Genomic DNA, 22,106 nt, shown 5'->3' with positions numbered 1-22,106 from the left:
GTCGCTTGGGGACGGACTCTCGGGGGCTTCTGGTCCAGGTTGCCTTGACCAAAGGAAAGCATTTTCCTCGTGGACCTGTCAGCCGAAATCCCTGCCATCCCAGCCCTGACAGGGTTCTGCGTATCATCCGTCTTACGGTTGACAGGTATTGGCTCCAGCGCATTTGCTGGCGGCCTAATTGGCTCCCCGGTTTTTGCACAGCAGCTGCCTAAATGTGCTGGGCCAAAACGCCAAGCAGGGGGGGTCGTCGGATCCTACAGGACCGCACTTTGGACTTGTAGGCTACTGGAATTGTTAGTCTAGTGCTGCACGAGATAGTCCTGCCTGTGAACCAACCCACAACCGCCAACCGCCATTGGAAAATCATGGCAGTCTGGCACCAGGGATTATATTAGTCTGCTTACCTGCTGACAATCCCTGATTTGGTGTAGATAAGTCGTGCCTGCAGACATCGGTAACCCAGCCCGACATTTAAGGTTTAATTCACCTCTCAAATCACGTCGACGGTGGTTTTCTTTTTTTTTTTTTTTTCCTTCCAAAAACAGTTTAAGACAATCTCATTTTTTATTCGTCTTGTCGTATCTCATACCACTGGCACCCTCTTCCAAAATGAGCTTAAACTCAAGCAGCATCCTCGAGTCTGCATCTTTGGGCTCGGGACTGCCCCTCAACAAAGGAACCCTGATTCTATTGCTGGCCGGTGTTGCCGCGCTCCTAGTTGGCCTGGACAAGCTCCTCACCCCGAGCGTGAGCAGCAGTGAGCCATGGCTCCTCAAGCCATCGATACCCCTGATCGGGCACATTATCAACCTGTTGAGATATGAAAACGACTTTCACCACAGACTTTAGTAAGCAAGCACCACTTGTCCATCCCAGACTCGGCTCCTAGCCGCCCAGCATGCCAACCAACACAACCAAAAAAACAGCAAACAAACCGGCCGCCCCGCCCTGACCCTGCAGATGCTCTGGGGCAAGCTGTACGTGATCCTGGACCACCGGCTGGGGTCGGCGGCCATGCGCGCGTCCGAGGCCAGCTTTGACGAGTTCGGCAAGGACTTTGGCGAGCAGATCCTGGCGCTGCAGCCCGACACCATGCGCCGCGTCAACGAGGACCCGGCCTGGTTCCCCATGTTCAACCGAGTCAGCGCCGAGTCGCTGGCCCCTTTGCGCCTGCGCGACGTCACCAGCGACGCCGCCGACGCCCTGGCCCGCGTGGTGTGCGAGACGGGCGACGGCTCGCCCCTGACCGTCCCGAACCTGTACTATTGGGCGCGCGAGCTCATCACCAGCGCCACGCTCGAGGCCATGATGGGCCCGCACGGCATTGTCACTTCCAAGGACAGGAGTCTCAATGAGTATCTCTGGTGCGGTTTTTTTTTCTGTAACTTGTCTGACCGAGGCCTGGCCATCCCATCCGATAAAAACTAACACAATACCATAAAGGGCCTTTGAAGGCGGCGTCGCCTCCTTCGTGACGCACCCCTTGCCCCGCTTCACGGCGCGCAAGGCCTGGAACGGCCGCGCCAAGGTCTTTGAGGCCATGGCGAGGTACTTTGGCGGCGAGTTCGACAGGACCGAGTCCCGGGGGATGGTCAAGGCGCGATCGGCCATCTCGCGCGTCACCTTTGAGGCCGCCGAGCTGCCGCGCATCGAGACGGGGGCCATCTTCCCCATGGTGACCAACTCGGGGCCCATGGGCTTCTGGTTCTTGTACTTTATCTACTCGAACCGGGACGTGCTGGCCCGCGTCCGCGCCGAGCTCCAAGCCGCCACCGTCCTGACGCCAAACGACGACGACGGCACGCAGACGGCGTCCTTCAACCTCGCCCGCGTCGAGTACTCGTGCCCGTTCACCTCGGCCTGCTTCAAGGAGGCGGTGCGGCTGGCCAACAATGGCGTGCAGAACCGGCGCATGGTCGGCGACGCGACGCTGCGCGACGGCGAGGGGCGTTCCTACCTCTTCAAAAAGGGCACGGATCTGCAGATCAGCACGGGCATCGGCCACCGGTCCAGGGAGATCTGGGGCGACGACGCGCTCGAGTTCCGCCCGGACCGGTTCCTGCGGCCGCTGACCAGGGAGCAAAAGGCCGCCTACCAGGTCTGGGGCGGCGGCGCCCACCTCTGCCCCGGCCGCCACTTTGTCCTGCAGGAGGTCGTCTCCATGGCCGCCGTGCTGGTCGTCGGCTTCGACCTCGAGCTGACCGGGCCCCTGCGCTGGGAGGACGTCAAGATGGGCCAGGGCACCATGGGCAACAACAGCTGCAAGCCGGTGAATGATGCCAAGGGGCTGCAGGCCAAGGTTTCCAGGAGGGCGGGGTGGGAGAAGACGACGTGGGCTTTTGAGGCTTGATTTTGTTGATTTTGCGGCAATCTTTTTTTTTTTTTGTGTTTTGTGTGATTTGGGCACAACAGCAGATGGTGGCGACAAAACGTGGAAAACAGCAGAGCATTTCATCTCAACTCATACCCCTCAATCAAGGTTGTGACGAACCACGGCATGCTGCATGCAGGGCAGCTACCGTAGCTATATTATCATCATGTAAGCAGCTGCACTGCCTGGAAAGCTTAATCCTCTCGAGTCATGTCCGCTACAGTCCGCCTGACTCGACTGGATGACACATTATGTATAGTTGCAGAGTAAATATGATGCACCTTTTCCACTATAAACCCGTGATACGTTCGTTGATGGGTTTGCCTGTACAGTATAACTATACACCCCTGCCATGGGGATGAAAAGTGGTCGCCCTAGACTAGACCTAGTTCAAATGGTTTTCGGGGTACGCATGCAGCGTCTGAAAGCTTGCAGGTCGATAGATTACTACCAATTATATTTGTCGTACCATTTAACTTTGAAACCGAGGACTTTTCCGATTCGGCATGTACTGTATGTAGAGCTTTTTCCTATTCGCGGCATCGCCGGCAACTCTTTTCTACTCAATGCTAGTCTAGGTATAGGTATTTAACCCAAGAACGGCCCCTCTAATACACCCAGCATATTCTCCCGCCCCCATTCCAGCACATGCACCCAGCTTTCCAGGACCCCTTTTATATCTACACGACAGACGTAACTTGCACCAAGCAGCCCGATATTCCTCTTTCTCTCTTTCTCTCTCACACAAGACGCAAAAATGGCCACAACCCCCCAGCAACAAACCGCCGAGCGCATAATCCGCCACAACAAGCTGCGGTACCTGCACTGCGTGGACGGGGGCAAGATCGACGAGCTGCAGGAGCTGTTCCTGCCGTCGGCCAGCTTCACCTTTTACGAGCGCGACGGCTCCGTCGTCAACAAGTTCGGGCTCGAGTGGCACTTTGCCTCGGGCGCCGCCTACTACGCCTTTCTGCAGGCCTCGGTCGGCGCCCAGCCGTACCAGATGATCCACATGATCGACGCCGGCCTCTTTGAGCACGTGTCCGACGACGAGGTCCGCGTCGTCTGGACCCTCTTCTACAAGAGCGGGCCCCTCGACTCCCTCGACAAGGGCCACCAGGACTGCGGCGCCCGCCTGCACGAGACCTGGAAGCGCGTGCCCGGCAAGGACGACTGGCTGCTGGCCCGCATGGAGCTCAGGAACATTTACGCGCGGATCGTCGAGTAAAATAGAACGTTACTCGGGGGCTGTTCGTTGGGGGCCCCCTTTGCATGGGGGGTATCACTGGATTTTATATGGGAAAATGCACAATATGTATCACACTGTGAGCCTCAACTGTCTGCAACTTGGCAACTACGCCATTGGGACTTAATCCAAGTAAATAGGTATACAAGTATCGTATTTGACATGTTATATTTCAAGAGATTCTTTTTTTTTATTGGTGCAAATTTTGAATCGCAATTAGAACTAGAACATCAACCACTTACAATATAGACGGCGCTATTAGCACTGTGCCATTGGGTAAATCACCTTGTTAGTATCATCGTTTTTCATACCAATTTTATTACCACTATTTTTTCAAAATTATGTCCTTTTAGTTTTTCCTAAAAAAGACTCAATATAGCAAGCCCAACTAGATATCAAAAACGTGATCGCTCAAATGCACCCAGCTCAAGTCGACATTTTCAACTTTACATACCCCTGTCCAAGGGGCCTACAACAAACAGCCCGAGTAATCATGGGAATTATTTACCTGACTAAAGGTACCTATAATGGCTTTTCATCATTATACACGGCATTAAGCATAAAACAACTTTGCTACATCAACATCAACATCAACCCTCTTCTTACATCCTCCAGAGGGTGAGCGGCCCGTACTGGAACGACTCGGCATCCTCGTCCAGCCCGGCGATCCTGGCACTGTGCTTGCTGCTCCTCTTCGCCACGGCCGGAGTCCTGGCCGGGAAGCCCTCGAGCGACTTTGCATACGTGCCCACGGCGAAACCAATGGCCTTGCTCATGACGCCCAAGGCAGGCGCGCTCAGGTTGGCCACCGTGTCGTAGGCGGTGTGGTAGTTGGGGTCGAGAATGGCACCCTCGACACCGCCGTACTTGGCAACCTGCTCGGCCGTCTTGATCTCGTCGGCACCGGTGCTCAGACCACCCGAGGGGATGCCCTGGTCGATGAAACCGGCGTAGTCGCTCCTGCCCGAGAACTCGCTCGGGTCCGACGGCATGTCCCTGGTCGAAAAGTAGTCCTCCCACAGCTTCTCAATGTCGGCGGAGCCCTCGGGACCCGCAAGGCCGTAGGCGTCTCCGTCGCCGTCCAGGATGCCGTAGACGTAGTTGCTGGAGCCGATCATGTCAAAGTTGAGGTAGGCACGGATCTTGGCCAGCTCAGCGGCAGGGGTGTGGTCCGTGTAGTAGTACGAGCCGAGCAGCCCGTCCTCCTCGGCCGTCCACCACGCGAACCGCACGGCGTTGCGCACGCCAAACTTGGCCAGCTGCACGGCCGTCTCGAGGATGGCAACCGTGCCCGAGCCGTCGTCGTTGACTCCAGGGCCGTCGATGACCGAGTCGGCGTGTGCGCCCAGCATCACCACGTTGCTCTGGTTGCCCCACTTGCTCGTCGCAACCACGTTGTAGCTGGTCAGGTTGACGTACTCGATCGACAGGTCCGCCGTCGCGGGGCCGGCCTCGAGCTGCGCCAGGATCGCCACGCCGTCTTCGTAACGGATCATGGTGGTCGGCACCAGCGTGTCGACCGCGTCACCAATGACACCGTTGCCAAACGTCGGGCTGTCGACCGCGTTGCGCACAATGGCTCCAACGGCGCCCGCCGCCTTGGACAGCTGCGACTTGAGCTCGAAGCTGCAGGTGCCACGCTGGATCAGCGTCAGGGCGCCCGTCGCGTCGGGGTAGTCCTCGGGGTCGCAGCCGAGGTTGGCCACGGCAACGACGGGCACGTCCTCGAATGTGCCCGTGAGCAGGGCGCGCTCCGAGGTGGTGGTCATGGGGGATGAGTCGTACGAGGCGCCGCCGATGACGATGGGGGCCGGGTCCTTGGCGACCTGGAAAAAGGTCGGCTGGCGCTCCACGTTGTAGTAGCCGGGCGCCTCCTTCTCGAGCGTCTCCTCGATGTACTGCATCGTCAGCTCGAACCCGGGCTGCTGCCACTGCCTGTTGCGACCCTCGGTCGAGTAGGCAATGTCCTGCAGCTTCTGCGCCCTGGCGAGCACGGCCTCCGTCTTCATTTCGGCCTCGAGCCTCTCGCCCGAGACGAGCTTGATGCAGTCCTTCTTTTGCGCCGCGGCGAACGAAGCCAGCCATACGGCGGCGGCGGCGGCGATGGAGGTCCTCATGGTTGCTTTTTTGGGGGGAGTGGCTATCTAGATGTTGATATCTAAAAAAAACTAGGCGTCTAGTGAAAAAAAAGACAAACCCTTGAGGGAAAAGCTCACGCGACACGAGGCTGCAGGGAGACCGTAAAGAGAGCGGCTGGAGGGGTGAGAGGGACAGAAAGAAAGAACGAGTTGATCGGCGGCGTGCTGGCCTTTAATTCATCCTGCTTTGCTTTGCAACAACCACCACGGTACCGCACAACCTGCCGTACCGTGTACCCCAGCCAGGTACCAACGGCAGCGTCGCCCTCGTTGCTCTAAAAGCGCGCCACATCGCCGGAAGCTTTTTCCCCTCCCCTTTTTTTTTTCTGCGGACAGCGGATTGGGATCCAGCGCAATTTCGAAGAAAAAGGCCAAGACCTCACCGATATAACCGGGAATGAGACCTTATCCTCCAATCGGGTCCAGCGCGATCATCAGTGCCAAGAGGGAAAGCATTACAGCTCGACTCCCAATTGGGAAGCTCAGTTGGAACTTCCCTGCCTTTCCTTCCCCGCATCTGTGGGGCCATCTTGGAAAATGTCCACTGAGATGCACGCGTTGCCTTGGAGTTGGTAAGTACGATCAACGCGTACTGCAATCATCGTGGTGCAAAGGCAGCAGCCCTTGTTTGATCCTTGGGTCAATTAGACGATTGCAAATGGTGCCATGCTTGCCATGCTTGCCAGAGCCCGAGGGCCGCTTGCCCCTAATGCAAACGACCTTCTTCTCTTGGGTGCAATACGTCGAATTATCGAAAGCACCCTGCTCGCTTCGCTTCCCAACCCTCCAAGGTCGGTTCGCTCGATGGGCTGGGCTTGGCCACGGCAACCTGCACAACCGCCTGCGCTGCAACAAGTTAGCAGTACCAAGTAAGTAGTACCAAGAAGCGGGAGGGTGAGGTGTGAAGCTTGGTCATTATTCTGGAGTGTCTATCTCGGTCTCTATCAAGTCAGTTTTTTCTTGACAAGAAAAAAAAAGAAAAAAAAGTAAAAAGTCGTCAGTCATAAAAGTAAAAAGAACCCCGAGTATTTACCGGCCCTGTCAACCTCTCCTTGCAAGAATGACCTGGACCCGAACAAACGTCACCTACCCCTGGCCAGGGTGGACAGGGAGCAAAAGACAATCCATTCACATGTCATTATGTACAGAGCAGCAACTCGGAGCTGAGGCCTTGCTCCACATCAAGCCCACTTGCCCAGCACGCTCATGATAACAACGCCAGACACCAAGCCGAACCCGGCCAGCACCGTCGTAAAGATGCCCGTCGAGAGCATCTCGGCGCCCTCCACCATCCAGTCCTCGGCCCACATCTCCACCAGGCCGACCCAGACCAGGATACCAGCCGAGAGGGCGTCGAGCGTGCCGATGGCCAGCAGCGTGCTTCGGTTGTTCCCGTTGAAGTGCTGAAGGACGCCGATCCCGATCGCCATGCCGATGGGCGTGATCAGCGCAAACGGCGATGCGAGCAGCAGCTTCCTCGGCAGCGAGAAGTACGCCTGTTGTCTCGCCGGTTCCGTGGCGGCCGCGACGGTCGTGCGGGGTGCGTCAATGTCGGACAGAGAGTTTCCGTCCTTGGCGTTGGGGTCCGTCTTTTGTGGGCCGTCGGTCGCCGGCGCGGCGGCAGCTGCCGCGGCATGCGGTGACGGCGCGCCCAGAGCGGCAATTCGGGAGCCGAGGGCGATGCCTTCGAACATTTGGTGGAAAAGGATGACGACGAATAGGGTCAGGAAGAACGAGTCACCGGCAACGACCAAAGTGATACCAATCACTGATACAAGTGTTGACAATCACTAATTAGCATTTGAAACCAAGTAGCAGTGATGGTAAAAGTCTCCACTTACAGATCGAATGGAAGATGATTCCCGTCTCGAGCACAAAGACGCTGACGGTCTCGGGAGAAAGTCTCGACACGGCACCCGGAGACCTGGCCATACGAGCAAGGACTATGCGCTTGCCAATGTATTCAACCAGGAACGAGAGGAAGATGCCAGCCATCACAATGGCAGAAGTCGTTGCCTCGTACCCAAGCTCACCCAGGCACTTGTTTCCAAACATCAGCTGGGCGTGGGTGTAAAGGTGGACAAAAGCCGTCGACAGGATGACACCGGTACCAAACTGCTTGAGAATCAACAGCGCCGTGTGCGTCTTGGACGGCCACACCTTGTGCAGCAGGATCGGAGAGAAGACGCCGATGGCGCTCGTCGCCATGATGACGAACAGCAGTCCAACCCGGAGTGGGATGTTGTAGTCTCTGGTGACCTTTTCACAAGAAATTTCTTCGCTGCCGCCCGTACAGTGCCTGTCATGAGGTTAGTACACACGACATTTCCAGGTTGTGGCAAGGGGTTGGGTAACAAGACTCACTCGACTCCAGCGTGGAAGTGGCAGTGGCGGTTTGAACCGCCCGCATCGCCTTCTCCGGCGTGACCGCCGCCGCCGGCCTCGGCACCCTGGGCACGAACCTCGACATCGGCACCGCCGGGTCCGAGGCAAAAGGTGTCCGAGCCGTGAGCGTGGCAGCCGGTAAACGTCGGTGGGATATCTTGAGTTGCTGTAGCCGGGATGTTTGTCATGACTTGGTACTCGGTCGTACCCCACATACAGAACCTGTCCAAATGTTAGTTGGATGATCTCTTTCATGATGGAGCAAAGGTGTTTTGACGGCAGAGTCGAAACTTACACATCGGAACCATGCATATGGCAGTCTGACACAGCCGTGGGGTTCCCTGTTGGAGAGGCACCCCCGGAAGTTCCTGAAGGAGCTGGAGTAGGAGTGGGAGCAGCAGCCGCATTCGCGGGAGCAACCTGAACCTCGCCGCCGCCAGTGTACTGGCAGTACAAATCGTTCCCGTGCTTGTGGCAGGCAGTGTAAACACTTGGTAGGCTGCCTGTAGGAGTAGCAACAACACGATACTCGGTTGTGCCCGCAGAGCAATACCTAAACATAAATGGTCAGCTGGCCGAAGCAGTCGACTGCATACTTTCCAGCACCCGGCGGAATAGTTAGAGTAACATTCCGTGACTTACTGCGTAGACGATCTAACCGAACACAGCGAGATGGCCGTCGGGTCGGGCCTAGGTGCGCCTCCGGTAGACGAAGGGGTTTGCGCCGACGTCATGCCTTGCAGCAGAGCCGCAACGGCAACGAAAAGAGTTGTCCGCGCCATGGTCGTCAAAGGTCGGGAGGAGCTAGCCTCCGCGTCTGTGCCAGGTTAGGTTGTCCTGCGAGACGGGTAACTGATGCTGCAGGAGTCGGGTTTCGACGACTTTGACATGCAGGTTCGATGAAGGACCTGACTAGCTCGGCAAATAAGAAGACGGGTTAGGACTTTTAAAGGTGCGAAACGGAACCCAGAGCCGGAGAAGGAAAAGAGAGGGGAGAGGTGGGTTGGTGGCGGCAATATGCTGGGTATTGCGTGCAGATGCTTGGGTTGTAGGGCTCCTTGGTTCTTGTTGCGCACCTTGATAGTCGCTCACCCCTACCGAAAGAGGAGGAGAGAGAGAAAAAAAACCTGAACAGAGGCTTATGTGGGTCGACGGAGTTCGGCTCTCAGTCTCCTTTGAGGCAAAGTATGGTCCAATAATGGGGAACAAGGACAGAACGACTCTAGGGAGATTTTCCCCCAAATACCAATGAACTGGACGTGACACTAGGGTTTAAAATTTTCTGCAGCAACTAGACTTTCAGCAAAAGCACGGCGCGGTATATTGTGTGCGAAAACAGAATTCAGCCCGGCGCAAGGAGGTCAGACAGGACCGGTACACGAGGGGGGTTTCGGTTCTGGGGGGGTAAGAGATTATTCTTCAACGAGATCTGACCCCTCCCAAATCTACCTTACCCACAGAACGGCACGGGAGGTAATTAGGTAAAATTCTTGATCAAGACATTTCGACGGGCGACAAGCCTCTCCCGCACCTTTGCCAAGGCCCTATATCCCCTCCAATAAAAGCATGCTAAATTGAACAAAAGCCTCAACCCTCGAGGTGTGTGTGTGTGTGTGTTTCCACACGAGGGAAGAATGGCACAGAGGCAGGCAAAAGAATGACGAAAAAAAATAAAAAGGAGACCCTCTTTCAGTGGGCGCGCCAAGTGCGGGTTGAAAAGGTTGAGAACCTTGATGGCCGGCTGGTTCGTCCCACCGCCCAATCGGCAGGGCGACAAAAGGCAGGTGCGCACCTTGATGGCCACGCTAAGGTCGGCGCCAAGAGGTACCAGACAACTCAACCTGGCGGTGATATCCGCGGTTGAGCGCGCGATTGTGTGGTTTCTATGCGCCAAAAATATCGAGAGAATAGTAATCGATTTTTTTTTCTTTCTCTTCTGTAGGCTGGATATCTGGACGATTAATCAACAGAGCTAGAGCGAACGGCGATGGCCAGGTGATTTCTCGCAGAAACAGACAAACGAACCAGGTGGCCAAGATATCGCCGACTAAAATGCAGCTTCCAAGGGGTGGATGAGAGATATAATATCATGTAGGTGGCGCACTGCATGTTTTGCAGAATTTGGGTTTGTTGGCTTTGAACACAGCTTTAAAGCCACACCGGGTCCATGCCTAGTGTCGCAAAAGCGTGCATTTAAAAAGTATTTCGTCAACCAATCGAAATGCTGTTCGTCAAGTTCATAGTAATTGACGCCATGATTTGATATTAAAAAATGTACAAGTGGTCTGTCGAACGTAGACCTGCATAACCCATCCCCCCACCTTTATCCATATAAATTCCCAAATCAGGTATATCGCATACAGTCATAAGATCCCTCCCAAGGCCCCCCCTTTTTTGTATTTTCCGCTCATCCCATCAGAAGATTCCAAGGAAAACACAAAACTCTACAGAACAAAGAGAGCACCAGCAACCACAGCAGCGACGCCGAGACCGAGGCGTGCGCCAGCGTTGGAGTGGCCGGGCTGCGTCACGGTGGTGGTCGGGCCGCCGGCGGCGCCGCCAGCACCAGCACCGCCGCGGGTGTTGGCAGGCGCCGTGGTGGTCACCGAGACGATGGCGGTGGCGGTGGCAGCGGCACCGGTGTTGGCAGAGGGCGCGGCAGCACCAGGGGTCTGGCCGGGCGAGCGGAACGTGGTGCCGGTTCCGGTTCCAGCGCTGGTGGAGCCCGTGGCGGCGGAGGAGGAGCCCGATGCGGTCTTGGAGCCGCTGGCGCTGCCGCTGGCGGACGTCTGGGCGGACGTGCCCGTCGCGCTCGCGCTGGCGGAGGTGCCTGTGAGGGCGCTGGTGGCGTGGCAGCTTCTGAGGGTGGGGGGCACCGTTAGCAAAGGTGGGCGGGTGCAGAGGATAGAGAGTGGTTTGGTAGGTCGGAAGCCCCCGGTGAGTGGACTTACGGGTCAATGGCGGTGTTGCAGGCAGGAATATGGGTCGTCGAGACAGACGACTGGGCAAGGGCCACGGAGGCGAAGCCAAAAACGGCGAGGATCTGAGTGGTCTTCATTTTTGGAAATGTGTATTGTTTTCTTTGCCGAGAGTTGGAAAGGTCGGATGTTCACAGTAAGCAAGAGAACAAGGCCGTAAATGAGAGACTGTGAATTTCCGTTTGCTTTGTTTGTTGTTGGAAGAAACAGGCCCCAATGTTCCTCCAACAGGCTGCAGCTTGGCGATTATATACGCGAGTTGTAGGAATCAAAACACACAGTCTAGAACAAGATGGGGAGATGGAATTCGAAAAAAGAAGCAAACAAACTTTAGCCTCTCTTCTTACGTATCCGGATTGACTTGGTTGCTTTTCCCGCAAAGATGGTGGAAAAATGGCTCGCCATCACCAGTGGCAGTTATTGGATCCTTTCGGGCCGGCGTGCTAAAAGAAACCAAAAACAAACCTCGCTGCAGACAGGTTCGCTGTCGAATCAACACAAAAAGAGTGACAACTGCACATTTGTGTCTCAATATCGTGACGACGTGCAACCAACCCCTACGCCTCCGTGGCGTGGGTAGGGGGTTGGTATTGCCGTCGTACGCACAATAGTTTGCGATGGTTTCTCCATGCTATGCCACGCTTGCCATTTAATCAATCGTGGCGTGTTGGGCGGAGCTGAGCTGCAGATAGCTTGGCTTTGTTGGTTCTACCGGTATGCGCTGATGCAATTCAGCTAGATGACTGGCAGTTTTTATTTCTTTTGTAAATATCTATTGGTCGTTCTATTGAGCTGTAGGTCACTTGCACCGGCCCAGCCTCCGTTTCGCATTTGATGGGATCGTCCAACGCCACTCAGGGGGCCTGGGCCGCTCTTTATTTTCGAGACACAACAGTTAACTACATCTATCACGTGCAGGCCACGTTATTCTGCTCGGGATTTCCTTGTGCAGTGAAAGTTTCTTCAGTATCCTCTATTCGTGTGCACGCTCTGAGGCAAATGTCCCAAAAATGACAAAGTTCAATTTGGGATCGAAACAGATACCGCTCAAGGTGAAACCAACATGTGCCAAACTTTTTCGCGACGTATACTTGTCATTTTCCGATCCATATAGCCTGCAACTATCACTGCATGCATCTCTTGAATTCGGAGAATAATCCAATTATCTCCGCAGGGCGTCGGTTACTTTCGCGCTGAGATCGTACCGGCCATCTTGGCAGCAAACGTCTTTTTCCTTCCATATGGGATGAGGAAAAGAATATATAAAAGCAATCGGCTCACCCAGAAAGAATACGAGCATCTCCGCGGAACGGGCCATCTAGAAGAATACCTGATCCCCACCACACAAACCCCGACTCTGACACGAGGTCGAAGCCCGCTGCCCGACTTCCAGACTGTCTAAAAAGGACGTTTCCTCTCGATTCTATTCTAGACCAAGCTCCGCTGCTGCTCAGCCCATTGTTTGATCCCGGATTTTTTGCGGCGTTACGACCATCATCGAGCGACACCTGAGCGCATACTGACCGTGGGTAGATTTCAGGTCAGATGATAGGCAATTTCTGGGCCGTTTCTGGGCCATTTCTTCTAGGCCCCGAGGTACTAAGCCTCTGTAGCTAAAGCTCTCTTTGTTCCGGCTTGTGGTTTGTGGGACCGCGGCGATCACTCTCATGCACTTATTGAAAGTATAGTGTCCGATGCTGCTCTGGAGCTTTCCCCGAGATGGCCGGCTTGGAGGAAATGTACGCAAGGACACGGGCTGTGGCATGTTTGTCCAAGAAAAATAAAAGGAAAAGGAACAGTGAGTCTCCAAGCGCACATGCCAACAGTGTACTAATACAAGTATTTACCAAAGCATATATACATAGATGTACAACATTTCAAAAGAGCTTGCGCAGCCAATAGTTTAATAGTATGTCATTTGCAGTTGAGAGGAACCCCTTTTCTGAATCTAGACTAGACTTGGAGAAGGTTATGCCTCATCAATCGCTCAAGATTCCAATTACCACAGTCTCAAGACCGCATCCCTCCCCACATACGACTCTCTCTCTCTCTCACATCCTCCCCTGATCCTCAAGCCTAGCCGCAATGTCCTGGGACGCGCCGCGAGGGAGCTCAGGGACGGGCTGCTTGAGCGACAGGCGGGCGTCGGAAGCCCTGCTGGAGGGCGTGGGCAGGCCGGCGCTGCCAGCGTCGGAGCCCAGGGCGTTGCTGCTGGCCCGCTGCTGCTCGGTCCTCCACCATTCGGGCACCTCGGGGACGACGCTGTCGGTGGCGCCGCTGATCTGCGTGTCGCGCCTGTACATGCTGTAGAGACTGTCGTGCGACACGGACGGCGTCTCGGGCGGCGCGCGCGTCGACTCGGACCAGCGGGACTGCATGTTGGGCGCCGGCGGCATCGGCGTGTCGGGCGGCGCGCGCGTCGATGCGGACCAGCGCGACTGCATGTTGGGCACCCCCAGCGTCGCGGGCGGCGCGGTGGGCGTGTCGGGGGCCGCGCGCGTCGACTCGGACCATCGGGACTGCATGTTGGCCGTCTGCGGGATCGGCGGGACGGGAGGCGCGAGAGGAGACGCGGGGCGGAAGCCGGGTGGGAACAGGCCGCTGTTGACGCCGCTGGTGACGCCGTCGCCCTCGCTCAGCATGGACGAGGCGGTCGAGGACCTCTCGGACCGGGTCCAGGAGGGCGCCGTGAACCTGGACTGCGAAGAGTCGCGCGCCGGGTTCTGCTGGAGCGGGTTGATGCTGCTCGCGCGCAGCCACTTGCTCATGGACTCGCGGATGGTGCCCTGGGGGATCTCCTGCTGTCCAAAGTAGATGGCCTTGTCGGCCGGGTAGCCGCTGCTGTAGGCCGACTCGCGGTCGCCGCCCATGCCGTTCTCGGCCGCGAACGCAGCCTGGAACATCTCGTTGATGATCTGCGACTGCGTCTTGGGGTCGACGTCGGCCGCGGCCGCACCACCAGCCGCCACGCCACCGACTGCTGCTCCGGCGGCCGCACCTCCGGCAACACCCCGCGCCTGGCTGTTGTTGCTGCTGCTGCTGCTGCTGCCACCGCCCAGGGTCTTCTCCTTGAGTTCGCCGATGCGAGCGGATACCGGTGCGGCGATGGTGTGGAAGCGCTCCTGGATGGTGGTGAATATGGTTGGTTGCTTCGGTCCTCCGGGGCCGTCGCGGGAACCGTCCACATAGGACGTGTTGAGGAATTGCCCTCGCTTGTATTTCTTGTAGAAATAAAAGATGAGGGCAGCAAACATGCCAACACCGGCTGTTGCGGAGAGATGTCGTTAGAATTTGCTTTAGAATCACTAAACATACATGCACGGCAGCTAAACACGGGCTGGCAAAACCTACCGATTGTTCCGACGGTAATGCCGGCCATGGCGCCAGAGTTGCTTCCGGAGCCAGAGCCGGAGCCTCCGGTTCCTACAGGAACCAAAGGAGGGGGCGGCGCCATCGTCTGGGTGGGCTGGCGAGTTGTAGATACGTCGGTGGGCTTCGGCTCAGCGCCCGTGACCACGGGGATGCCCATTGTGCCACTGACAAACGGAGCAGTCGTCCTGACGGGAGCCGGGGCAAGCAAGAGTGTTGTTGAACCTGCCTGCGAAGTGTATGTGCTCGGAAGTGGCATGGTCAACATGGTGGTGCGGTCGGTCGTTGCAGCAGTCGTTGCAGCGCTGGATCCTGCCTTGTAACTCGAAGGCGGCGGCGGAGGTGGGGCCACTCCCGAAGTGGTGGTTTCAACCCGGGTTGATGCAGCGCTGGTGGCCGGAATGCTCGTCTTGGATGTCGATGTAGACGAGCTTGAATAGGTTGATGTTGAATAAGTCGAGGTTGGCGAGGAAGTTGAGGTCGATGCATATGTCGAGGAAATAGACGTGTAGCTTGAGCTCGTCGTCGTGGTCGACTCAGTCGAGGACGAAAACGAGGACTTCTTGGTTGTCTTGGGCGTGTCCGGGCTCCTGGATGTCTGTGGTGACCCAGCATTGTTCACCGGCGGCGGGAGTACGAAAGCAGTCGTCGAAATGCGCGGAGGCGACGGCCTCTGCCTGGAAGGGGGCTCGGTGATTTCGGGCCTGGAGGGATTTGGGCGAGAGGGAATTTCCGGATTCAGCGCTGCTGGTGGAGGAACAGACGACGGAGGCAAAAGACGCAGAGGCTGCCCGATCGAAGGCCTGCCTGGCGGTTGCGGCCTTCTGAAATCTGGAGTATCCGGCGAATCATGGCCGTCTGACTTGCCCGTCGATTTACCAGTCGACTTGCCCGAGCCGGGTGAGGACCTCGCCGAGAGCGATCCGTCTTTCATGGCCAAGCGCTGCTCTTGCCTCTTCCTCAGAGCCTCCATGTCCAAATCCATCACGCCACGCGCCACGCGCGCACGCCTCAACCTGAAGTTGCCCTCCATCTTGTTGGATATCGGAGAGCTGATTTGCGAATCGATCGGTTGCTGGCGGCCCAAACTGCCCCCCAAAAGGAACCTGCTCTGTTCAGTTGAAGCAAGCTGGTGACATTGAGAACAAGTCGAGTTCGATGTTGATATCGAAAAAAGAAGAAAAAAAAAAGTCGCTGCGAGGTCCCGGACCACAACAGACCCAAAACCTATGATCCGCCTGGGAGTCGGGAGAATAACAATGCGGACCCTGCCGCCGGGTAGTTTGTACAGAAGAAACCAAAAAGAGCGCAAAAGAGATACGGAGAACGGAAGATGACAGATGACGAGAGAAGGGGAGAAAAAAAAACACACGAAAGGGTATCACGGCATCGAACTCTCCGTAACGATTGACCCTATTCGCGAGTTCACCCTTGGCCTCAAGTCCAAGAAAAGAAAAAGGATGAACAAAAGAAACAAAGGAGTTTGGACGGAAAGGGTTCACATGAATTGTTCGCCAAGAAAAGAAAGACCACAACCACTGATATGTTTATCAGGCCTCCCCTCGCACTTTGACGCCAATCGTATTTGCCCCCCCCAGTCCAACGCCATTCTTCCTCTTGTCTGTTCTTTTGATTCCTTTCCACCCCCCCGGGCCTGTCGTGGTACCGCAAGTTTTACGTGTAACTATGGTACTTTGTTCCTCCCTCTCCTTCACTTTCGCTCTTCATTGTGATGAGCCCACTTTGTCGCCTGGAACCCTTGGTTTCAATGGTGGAGTATGGCCTGCGACGGCTTGGCATATTGGGGCCGTTCCGGGAAAGGGGGTACCATGGCGGGCGACGTGATTGGCGGCCGAGGCCCCACCTGCTCCCTTGCCGTTACCAGCAACGTCTCAATCGCGGCCCAACCGGTCGAATCCGCCAGCGGCGTCTGACGGCCTAGGGACAGCACGTCGTTTGATCTTCTGGACGTTCGAGGCAAGGTGGGGGGGGGGGCTTTTTTTTTTTTCTTTCTATGAACAGCCCGTAATTTGGGGTGACACACAGCGGGGTGCAGCGCAGGTTGACCATCTACGAATTACGAAGTACTGCACATCAACAGCGCGCTTGTTCAATTGTCAACATCTACCCCATCCAAAGTGACGTACTTTGTAGAGATGCAACAATCAGCAAAGTGAGTGGCTCATGTTGTCACAAAGCAAATGAGCTTGACCTCAAGTAAATTCAGCACAACTCCACGTTCAATTTCATAGTAATCAATCAGACACCAATTGAACAGTCCTTCGTCATCTGCCGAGAATTGGCTCCACGAGATGATTGTTTTTGTGTCTGTACAATTCATGTAAGCAGGGACGGAGCAGTTTTGTTTACATCTCCACAATGAGCTTCAATAGACTACGATAGTACGATTGACGTGGTAGACCCAGCTCAGGGGTGTTTTCGTTTGCTATACCAGCCAATCCTGTCAATCGGGGTATTTGCTTACTTGTATGATAGGTCACCAGCAGAGTATAACTACATCCCCCCCTATTCTACACACGACGTAACTCCCATACCTCCGTAATATGTACTATGCACAGCATGGCCCATCGGTTCCGCGCACAGCGAGCAAATGGTTATGACCTCGTGCCCCATTCTCGCAAGTTTATCGGTTTCAATGGCTGGGCAAAGATCTAGATCCTACCCAAGAATCCCAATGGTCCGTCTCGATGCCGCGCAAAAAATAACCGTATCTAATAAAAGCCTCTTTGCTTTGCCCATCATTGCTCTTGTGGGGGTGGCTTGCACCTTGGCAGGTTACCTCCTCGTCAAAACCTTCGGGTTTTCGATTTTTCCCCCTTGCACACACTCCGTACCAAAGCACCAACAGCAAAACAAGGCCTATCCAAAAATGGATTTTTTTTTGTCGTCGGGTGGGGATCTATCAGTTCCTTTCATGTTCTCGCTTGCCCTCTGGTTCTCCATACTCCATGGTCTGGACGTCGGTTCCCAGATTTCTTCCAACTTGTCGTTCGCTAGTGCCAGCGCAATTTTGTCCACACTATAACCGGCGATCAAACGAGCCCCCTTTGGGCTCCACAGTTGAACCATGGGGTTCGTTCCGTTCGACATCCGCCTCTACCTGCCCAGGATCATCGACAACTCTTTCACTCATGGTTTTGAGGTTTGGATGTCGCGTGCTCACTATGGTTTTGCCAAGGAGACAAGGCGAAATTTACAGAGTCCAAGCGCTATTTTTGCTCCATTTCATCAATCTCAAGTTGACTATTGATTGATACCATGTGAACTTTTTATCAGCGGCCGACCAACACTCAGAGTTGGCGATATTAAATAAATCACTTGATCCGCCGGGCAACTATATCCGAAAATACAAAATAGCCGTAGAGTATTGGGGCAATCGAGATAAACTTTCTTTTTTTTTTCGCGATCCAACCGTCGCTACAATTGAAGGCCAAATTTGGTTTCTACTACTGTTGCACAGCCTTGGTCCCTACCTGGCGAGTGAGCCACGGCCTCGCTCGGTCGTGGCATTGCCCGCTTCTGTCAAAAACCTTAAAAATGTCAACTATTACAGAAAGAGCGAAGACCCGAAACATGCACTCCTCCGCGAAACTGATCGGGTAGCTTGTAGCCACTAGACAGGTCTAAAAGCAAGGCTTAGGAGACGGAGTTCTTCAAATACCTCCATTTCCCCCCCTACGTCACCCCACGATGTTCATTCAAACGAAACGACCACCAGCCTCATTTTGTGATTGCGCGTTCGTTTACAGACGCCGTAGTATATTCCTTGGCTCGAGGCGCAGCCTGCCAGAGCATACGGCAAGTACATGGGACCGCCTGGGTCGTCATGTGGTTTGTTGGCTTGTATACTCGCCACGAGGGTTATCCTCAACTACATTATGGGAAGGGTGGAAAAAAGAAATTACGATTGTAACAGCTGAGCGACCCCAGCAGCGTATTGTGTTCCAAGATTTCAGAAAACCTCCCATTTTGGGTTGGAGATTTATTTATCTGACAGGTTTACGGAGTGAGCAAGGCCAGCCTCCGTGGTATATCCATCGTGATGTGGGCAACAACGAGAAAAAAAAAAACACTTCGCATCGTACAAGGTGAAGCCAAGCCCAGCGACCCCAGAGAAATACGGTACTACGAGGTGTGTACGGACTCGAAAAGCCATTTTCCCGACCGCAGCGGGAAAATTTCTCGCCGGGTGGTGGCGGAGATCGACAAGGGGGACGGAACAACCAGAACAAGAAGAAACGTGAAAGGAAAAAAGTCAAAAAAAAAACAGTCCACCCTAGATCGGACGAATATGTGCATCAAGGCAAATCCTCCGCTCTCGTCCAACAAAAAAGCCACCCTGTTTGTTATACCCAAAGAGCGCAACAGCCACAAAACAAGATCGACAACCGACCCGGTAAGGGGGCGCTGAAGAGGAAACATGACTCTGCAGGGAAAACCTTGCCAGGCCTTGGATATTGATAATGGCCGCCATCGACGAGCACCGCCCGTCTGGATTTGACAGAAGCGAATAAACTCTGGCTAGACCGCAATAACCGTCCTGGGCAAGGCTGTTTTTTTCTTGTCATTATTTGCTGTATTGGTTAGTACACATGACACATACGGAATAAACATGAACTTTCCGTCGGCAACTTGCGCAGTATGTGATTTGGTAACTTGCACTTGCATCATGTCCTGGCAGGAAAGAAACTCTTTTTTTTTGCTCTAGCAGTACCTTTGGAGCATCTCCTCGCATCTCCTCGCATCTACTCGCATAACAAGAAAAGCCTCATGATATCTTTGTCTTCCATGACTGGGCATTAGCCGCCCGCGTCAATGAAGCCGCCGAACCAATGACTTGCGCAGCCGAATGTCCTAAATGACCAGATGACCTCTCAAAGTTTCTTGCTCGTATCCTCAAACCTGGTAAACTAGTCTGGAACCCTTTTGCATCACCCTCCTCTGGTGTCTTTGCTGAAGCTTGAGATTATAAAAAGACAGAGGTACTTTTATGAGACGAACGTGGACGCCTTTTTTTGTTTGTTGGACTTGATCCGACAGATACGACAGGCCTTCAGGTTGATGGAATGGGGCGTCCTTCCCGAGTAGCGTTAGAGGTGCCCTTGTCTAATACCCGTCGGAACAGCTTTCTTGGTTGATGATTTTGGAATGGTTTGTTGACTTTCGCGACCCGAGCACAGACTGGTAATTACCATGCAGATCTAGGGCTAGATTAAAGACGGTCAGTATCTCATCAAAGTCACTTGTGCGTTGACTCGAAGCATAATTTCATCATTCTCGCCCATAACCGGATACGCGGATGGATAGATGCTCTTTTTTATATAGAATAAGATGCAAGCTAAACGGTTAGACCAAATATAATAATATCATCACCATGTCGACAGTGTGAACTGTTCTATATCTTGAATGGTATACGGAGTAGATCGATTCTACATTGTTGTACGATGTACAACTAGTATGCCATTTCGCTTTCTGCTCTTTCGACCAGGGAGGCTCTGGATCGAAAATCCCACCTGATCGGAAGTTGCCATCAGTCTAGACCTCAAAGCCCTAGCCGAGCCTTTCAGAGATCCGATGAGAACTGGCCTCTGGTCCAGTAGCTTCGCCGAGTTCCCAGGATTGGCTGGACCGGAAAAAGACGACTTGTCCGAATCTAGAAGCTTGTGCTCGCCATGCTTGCTCAATCGGGTATAGATGACTGAAGCTTTTCCCGTAGTGAGATAGTTTTTCATTACTGGATGTGAGTGCCTTGCCTAGTAGGTCCAGCCTGACGCATGTTGGAAAAAAACGTCCTAGGCGTCGTCTCATCCGTTTTTTAACTTGCCGTTCTTTTATGCATCCCAACTTGGTAAGGCCAAGCCCGTCGGATAGGATTCGATAAGCCTTCTTTTGCTGAACATAAAAAAAAAGAAAAAAAAAAACGAAAACGCGTCCGAAAATGTTTAGCAGAAACTCAGAAAGGCTAGAGGGTACATACAGTTGGAAGGAACTCCGTACTCCGTACCCCCCGTACATGGTCAAGTGTTTGAGCGAGCGACTAGTCCTCCAGCCCAGCGACTTGAGTGGCTGAGCAGGCAGGAAGCACATCGAAACCTGCCTGTCCCATGTTCAAACTCTTCTAGACCCGAATGGAGATGCGAAATGTTTCTTGGCATTACGAGCTTCAGACTTTTTTTTCAACCGACGCTGCAGAAAAAAAGATAGGACTGCAGCGAACTTTGTAGAAGGTTGGCTAAAGCAAATTGCAGACTGACTGCACCGGCTGTTTGGCGCAGCATGAGTTGGACGAACCCCGGCCGGGACGGATAAATAAAAAGGAAAAATGGGAGGGAATAGATTCTTTGGATGTATATAAAGGTCGCCTACCATCCCGAGTAAACAGATGATATCCTAACTTTCTTACCCCCACGCCAGCTGTACTCGCAACAAAAAGAAAAACGTACTCAACATCTTAATGTGTACAACCCAAGTTCAGACGACGTGCAACAGCCCAATATGCCATCAGTCAAGGTAGCGCTCTTGGCGCTCCTAGCGACCCCGGCCCTCGCCGCACCGGCGGGCGTGATCCGGGAAATCAGAGTGGACGCAGTCGAAGACGTCGAGACTCCGTCCCGGAACCCACTGGACCGGGTGCACGGGTACCCGGAGACGCCCATGGTGGCGGGATCCACCGCCGACGCCCCCGCGCACGTGCTGGTCGCCAGGGACAACATCTACGACCAGATCCGACAGCAGGCGCTCAACGCCAAGACCCGGCAGGACAAGCAGCAGCAGGAGGTCGACAAGGCCCAAGATGCGTACAACAAGGCGGTGGCCAACCCGGCCGTGTCCAGCGCCGACAGGGAAGCCGCCCGGCAGAAGCTCAAGCAAGAACAGGATACGCTGCAGCGCATGAAGGACGAGGATCGCAAGGAGCGTGCGAGACTGGAGAAGATAGAGTGCAAAGAAGAGGGTCTGAACCGGGAGCAAACCTGCCTGACGGAGCAAGCATCCGTCCAGAACATCACTCAGGACGCCGCCAAGCAGGAATGTCAGCGACAGAACAAGCAGGTCGAGCGGGATTGTCGGGCGAGGAAGGGCTTGGTAGGAAATAACATTCCTCTCGACTTCCCTCCTCCGCCTGGCCCTGGGGACATTACCCCCCAGTCTGTGAATCCATCTTCAAACAACGGTACTTCCGTTCCTCAGGTCGTGACGCCACCCCCGGCCGATGCTCCTCCTGGTCCACAGCCTGCTCAGCCCAATCCTGCCATCATCATTCAGCCTCAGCCTCTGCCTCAGCCTCAGCAGCTGCCCGACCCCCAGGCGATTTCCCCTCTGTCCATTCCCCAATCTTTGCCTCCCATTCCCCAGGTCTTACCTCAACCCGATCCTCAGGTGATTCCCCAGTCTCTGCCTCAGCCCGATCCTCAGGTGATTCCCCAGTCTCTGCCTCAGCCCGATCCTCTGGCCTTGTCCCCTCAGCCATTCAGCCCTCTGGGCAGCTCACCTTTCACTCCTCAGTCTGTCCCTCAGCCCGACCCTCAGGTAGTTCCCCAGTCTCTGCCTCAGCCGGATCCTCTGGCCTTGTCCCCTCAGCCATTCAGCCCTCTGGGCAG

General features: G+C 54.7%; 7 protein-coding genes across 7 annotated transcripts; 2 read left to right on the top strand and 5 right to left on the bottom strand.

The window, feature by feature from the left end:
• The first annotated feature begins 337 nt into the window (after positions 1-337).
• MGG_01865 (uncharacterized protein) lies at positions 338-2,661 on the top strand. The gene is made up of 3 exons (XM_003714838.1): positions 338-848; positions 927-1,364; positions 1,444-2,661. Exons 1-3 carry the CDS (start codon positions 610-612, stop codon positions 2,348-2,350), a joined length of 1,584 nt encoding a protein of 527 aa, XP_003714886.1. The 5' UTR covers positions 338-609; the 3' UTR covers positions 2,351-2,661.
• Positions 2,662-3,021: 360 nt separating this feature from the next.
• On the top strand, positions 3,022-3,779 carry MGG_01864 (uncharacterized protein). The gene has a single exon (XM_003714837.1). The coding sequence runs from the start codon at positions 3,129-3,131 to the stop codon at positions 3,597-3,599; it is 471 nt and encodes a 156-aa protein (XP_003714885.1). The 5' UTR covers positions 3,022-3,128; the 3' UTR covers positions 3,600-3,779.
• A 318-nt stretch (positions 3,780-4,097) lies between these two features.
• On the bottom strand, positions 4,098-6,083 carry MGG_01863 (aminopeptidase Y). Its single transcript, XM_003714836.1, has one exon. The coding sequence runs from the start codon at positions 5,732-5,734 to the stop codon at positions 4,220-4,222; it is 1,515 nt and encodes a 504-aa protein (XP_003714884.1). The 5' UTR covers positions 5,735-6,083; the 3' UTR covers positions 4,098-4,219.
• Positions 6,084-6,617: 534 nt separating this feature from the next.
• On the bottom strand, positions 6,618-9,092 carry MGG_01862 (zinc/iron transporter). Its single transcript, XM_003714835.1, has 5 exons — positions 8,783-9,092; positions 8,436-8,693; positions 8,120-8,362; positions 7,597-8,054; positions 6,618-7,523 (listed from the first exon to the last, which is right to left on the bottom strand). The coding sequence occupies exons 1-5, from the start codon at positions 8,920-8,922 to the stop codon at positions 6,937-6,939; spliced, it is 1,686 nt and encodes a 561-aa protein (XP_003714883.1). The 5' UTR covers positions 8,923-9,092; the 3' UTR covers positions 6,618-6,936.
• Positions 9,093-10,369: 1,277 nt separating this feature from the next.
• MGG_01861 (uncharacterized protein) lies at positions 10,370-11,752 on the bottom strand. The gene is made up of 2 exons (XM_003714834.1): positions 11,092-11,752; positions 10,370-10,999 (listed from the first exon to the last, which is right to left on the bottom strand). Exons 1-2 carry the CDS (start codon positions 11,196-11,198, stop codon positions 10,585-10,587), a joined length of 522 nt encoding a protein of 173 aa, XP_003714882.1. The 5' UTR covers positions 11,199-11,752; the 3' UTR covers positions 10,370-10,584.
• Positions 11,753-12,091: 339 nt separating this feature from the next.
• On the bottom strand, positions 12,092-12,883 carry MGG_15784 (uncharacterized protein; the record flags this gene model as incomplete). Its single annotated transcript, XM_003714833.1, has 3 exons — positions 12,092-12,233; positions 12,400-12,516; positions 12,639-12,883. 3 exons carry the CDS (start codon positions 12,881-12,883, stop codon positions 12,092-12,094), a joined length of 504 nt encoding a protein of 167 aa, XP_003714881.1.
• Positions 12,884-13,169: 286 nt separating this feature from the next.
• On the bottom strand, positions 13,170-16,228 carry MGG_01859 (uncharacterized protein; the record flags this gene model as incomplete). The annotated part of the gene is made up of 2 exons (XM_003714832.1): positions 14,470-16,228; positions 13,170-14,383 (listed from the first exon to the last, which is right to left on the bottom strand). Exons 1-2 carry the CDS (start codon positions 15,518-15,520, stop codon positions 13,170-13,172), a joined length of 2,265 nt encoding a protein of 754 aa, XP_003714880.1. The 5' UTR covers positions 15,521-16,228.
• Between the last annotated feature and the right edge of the window lie 5,878 nt (positions 16,229-22,106).

This window comes from Pyricularia oryzae, chromosome 2, assembly GCF_000002495.2.
Source record: "Pyricularia oryzae 70-15 chromosome 2, whole genome shotgun sequence".
In the NCBI taxonomy this organism is placed as follows: domain Eukaryota; kingdom Fungi; phylum Ascomycota; class Sordariomycetes; order Magnaporthales; family Pyriculariaceae; genus Pyricularia; species Pyricularia oryzae.
This window is presented reverse-complemented; position numbering and strand designations above follow the sequence as displayed.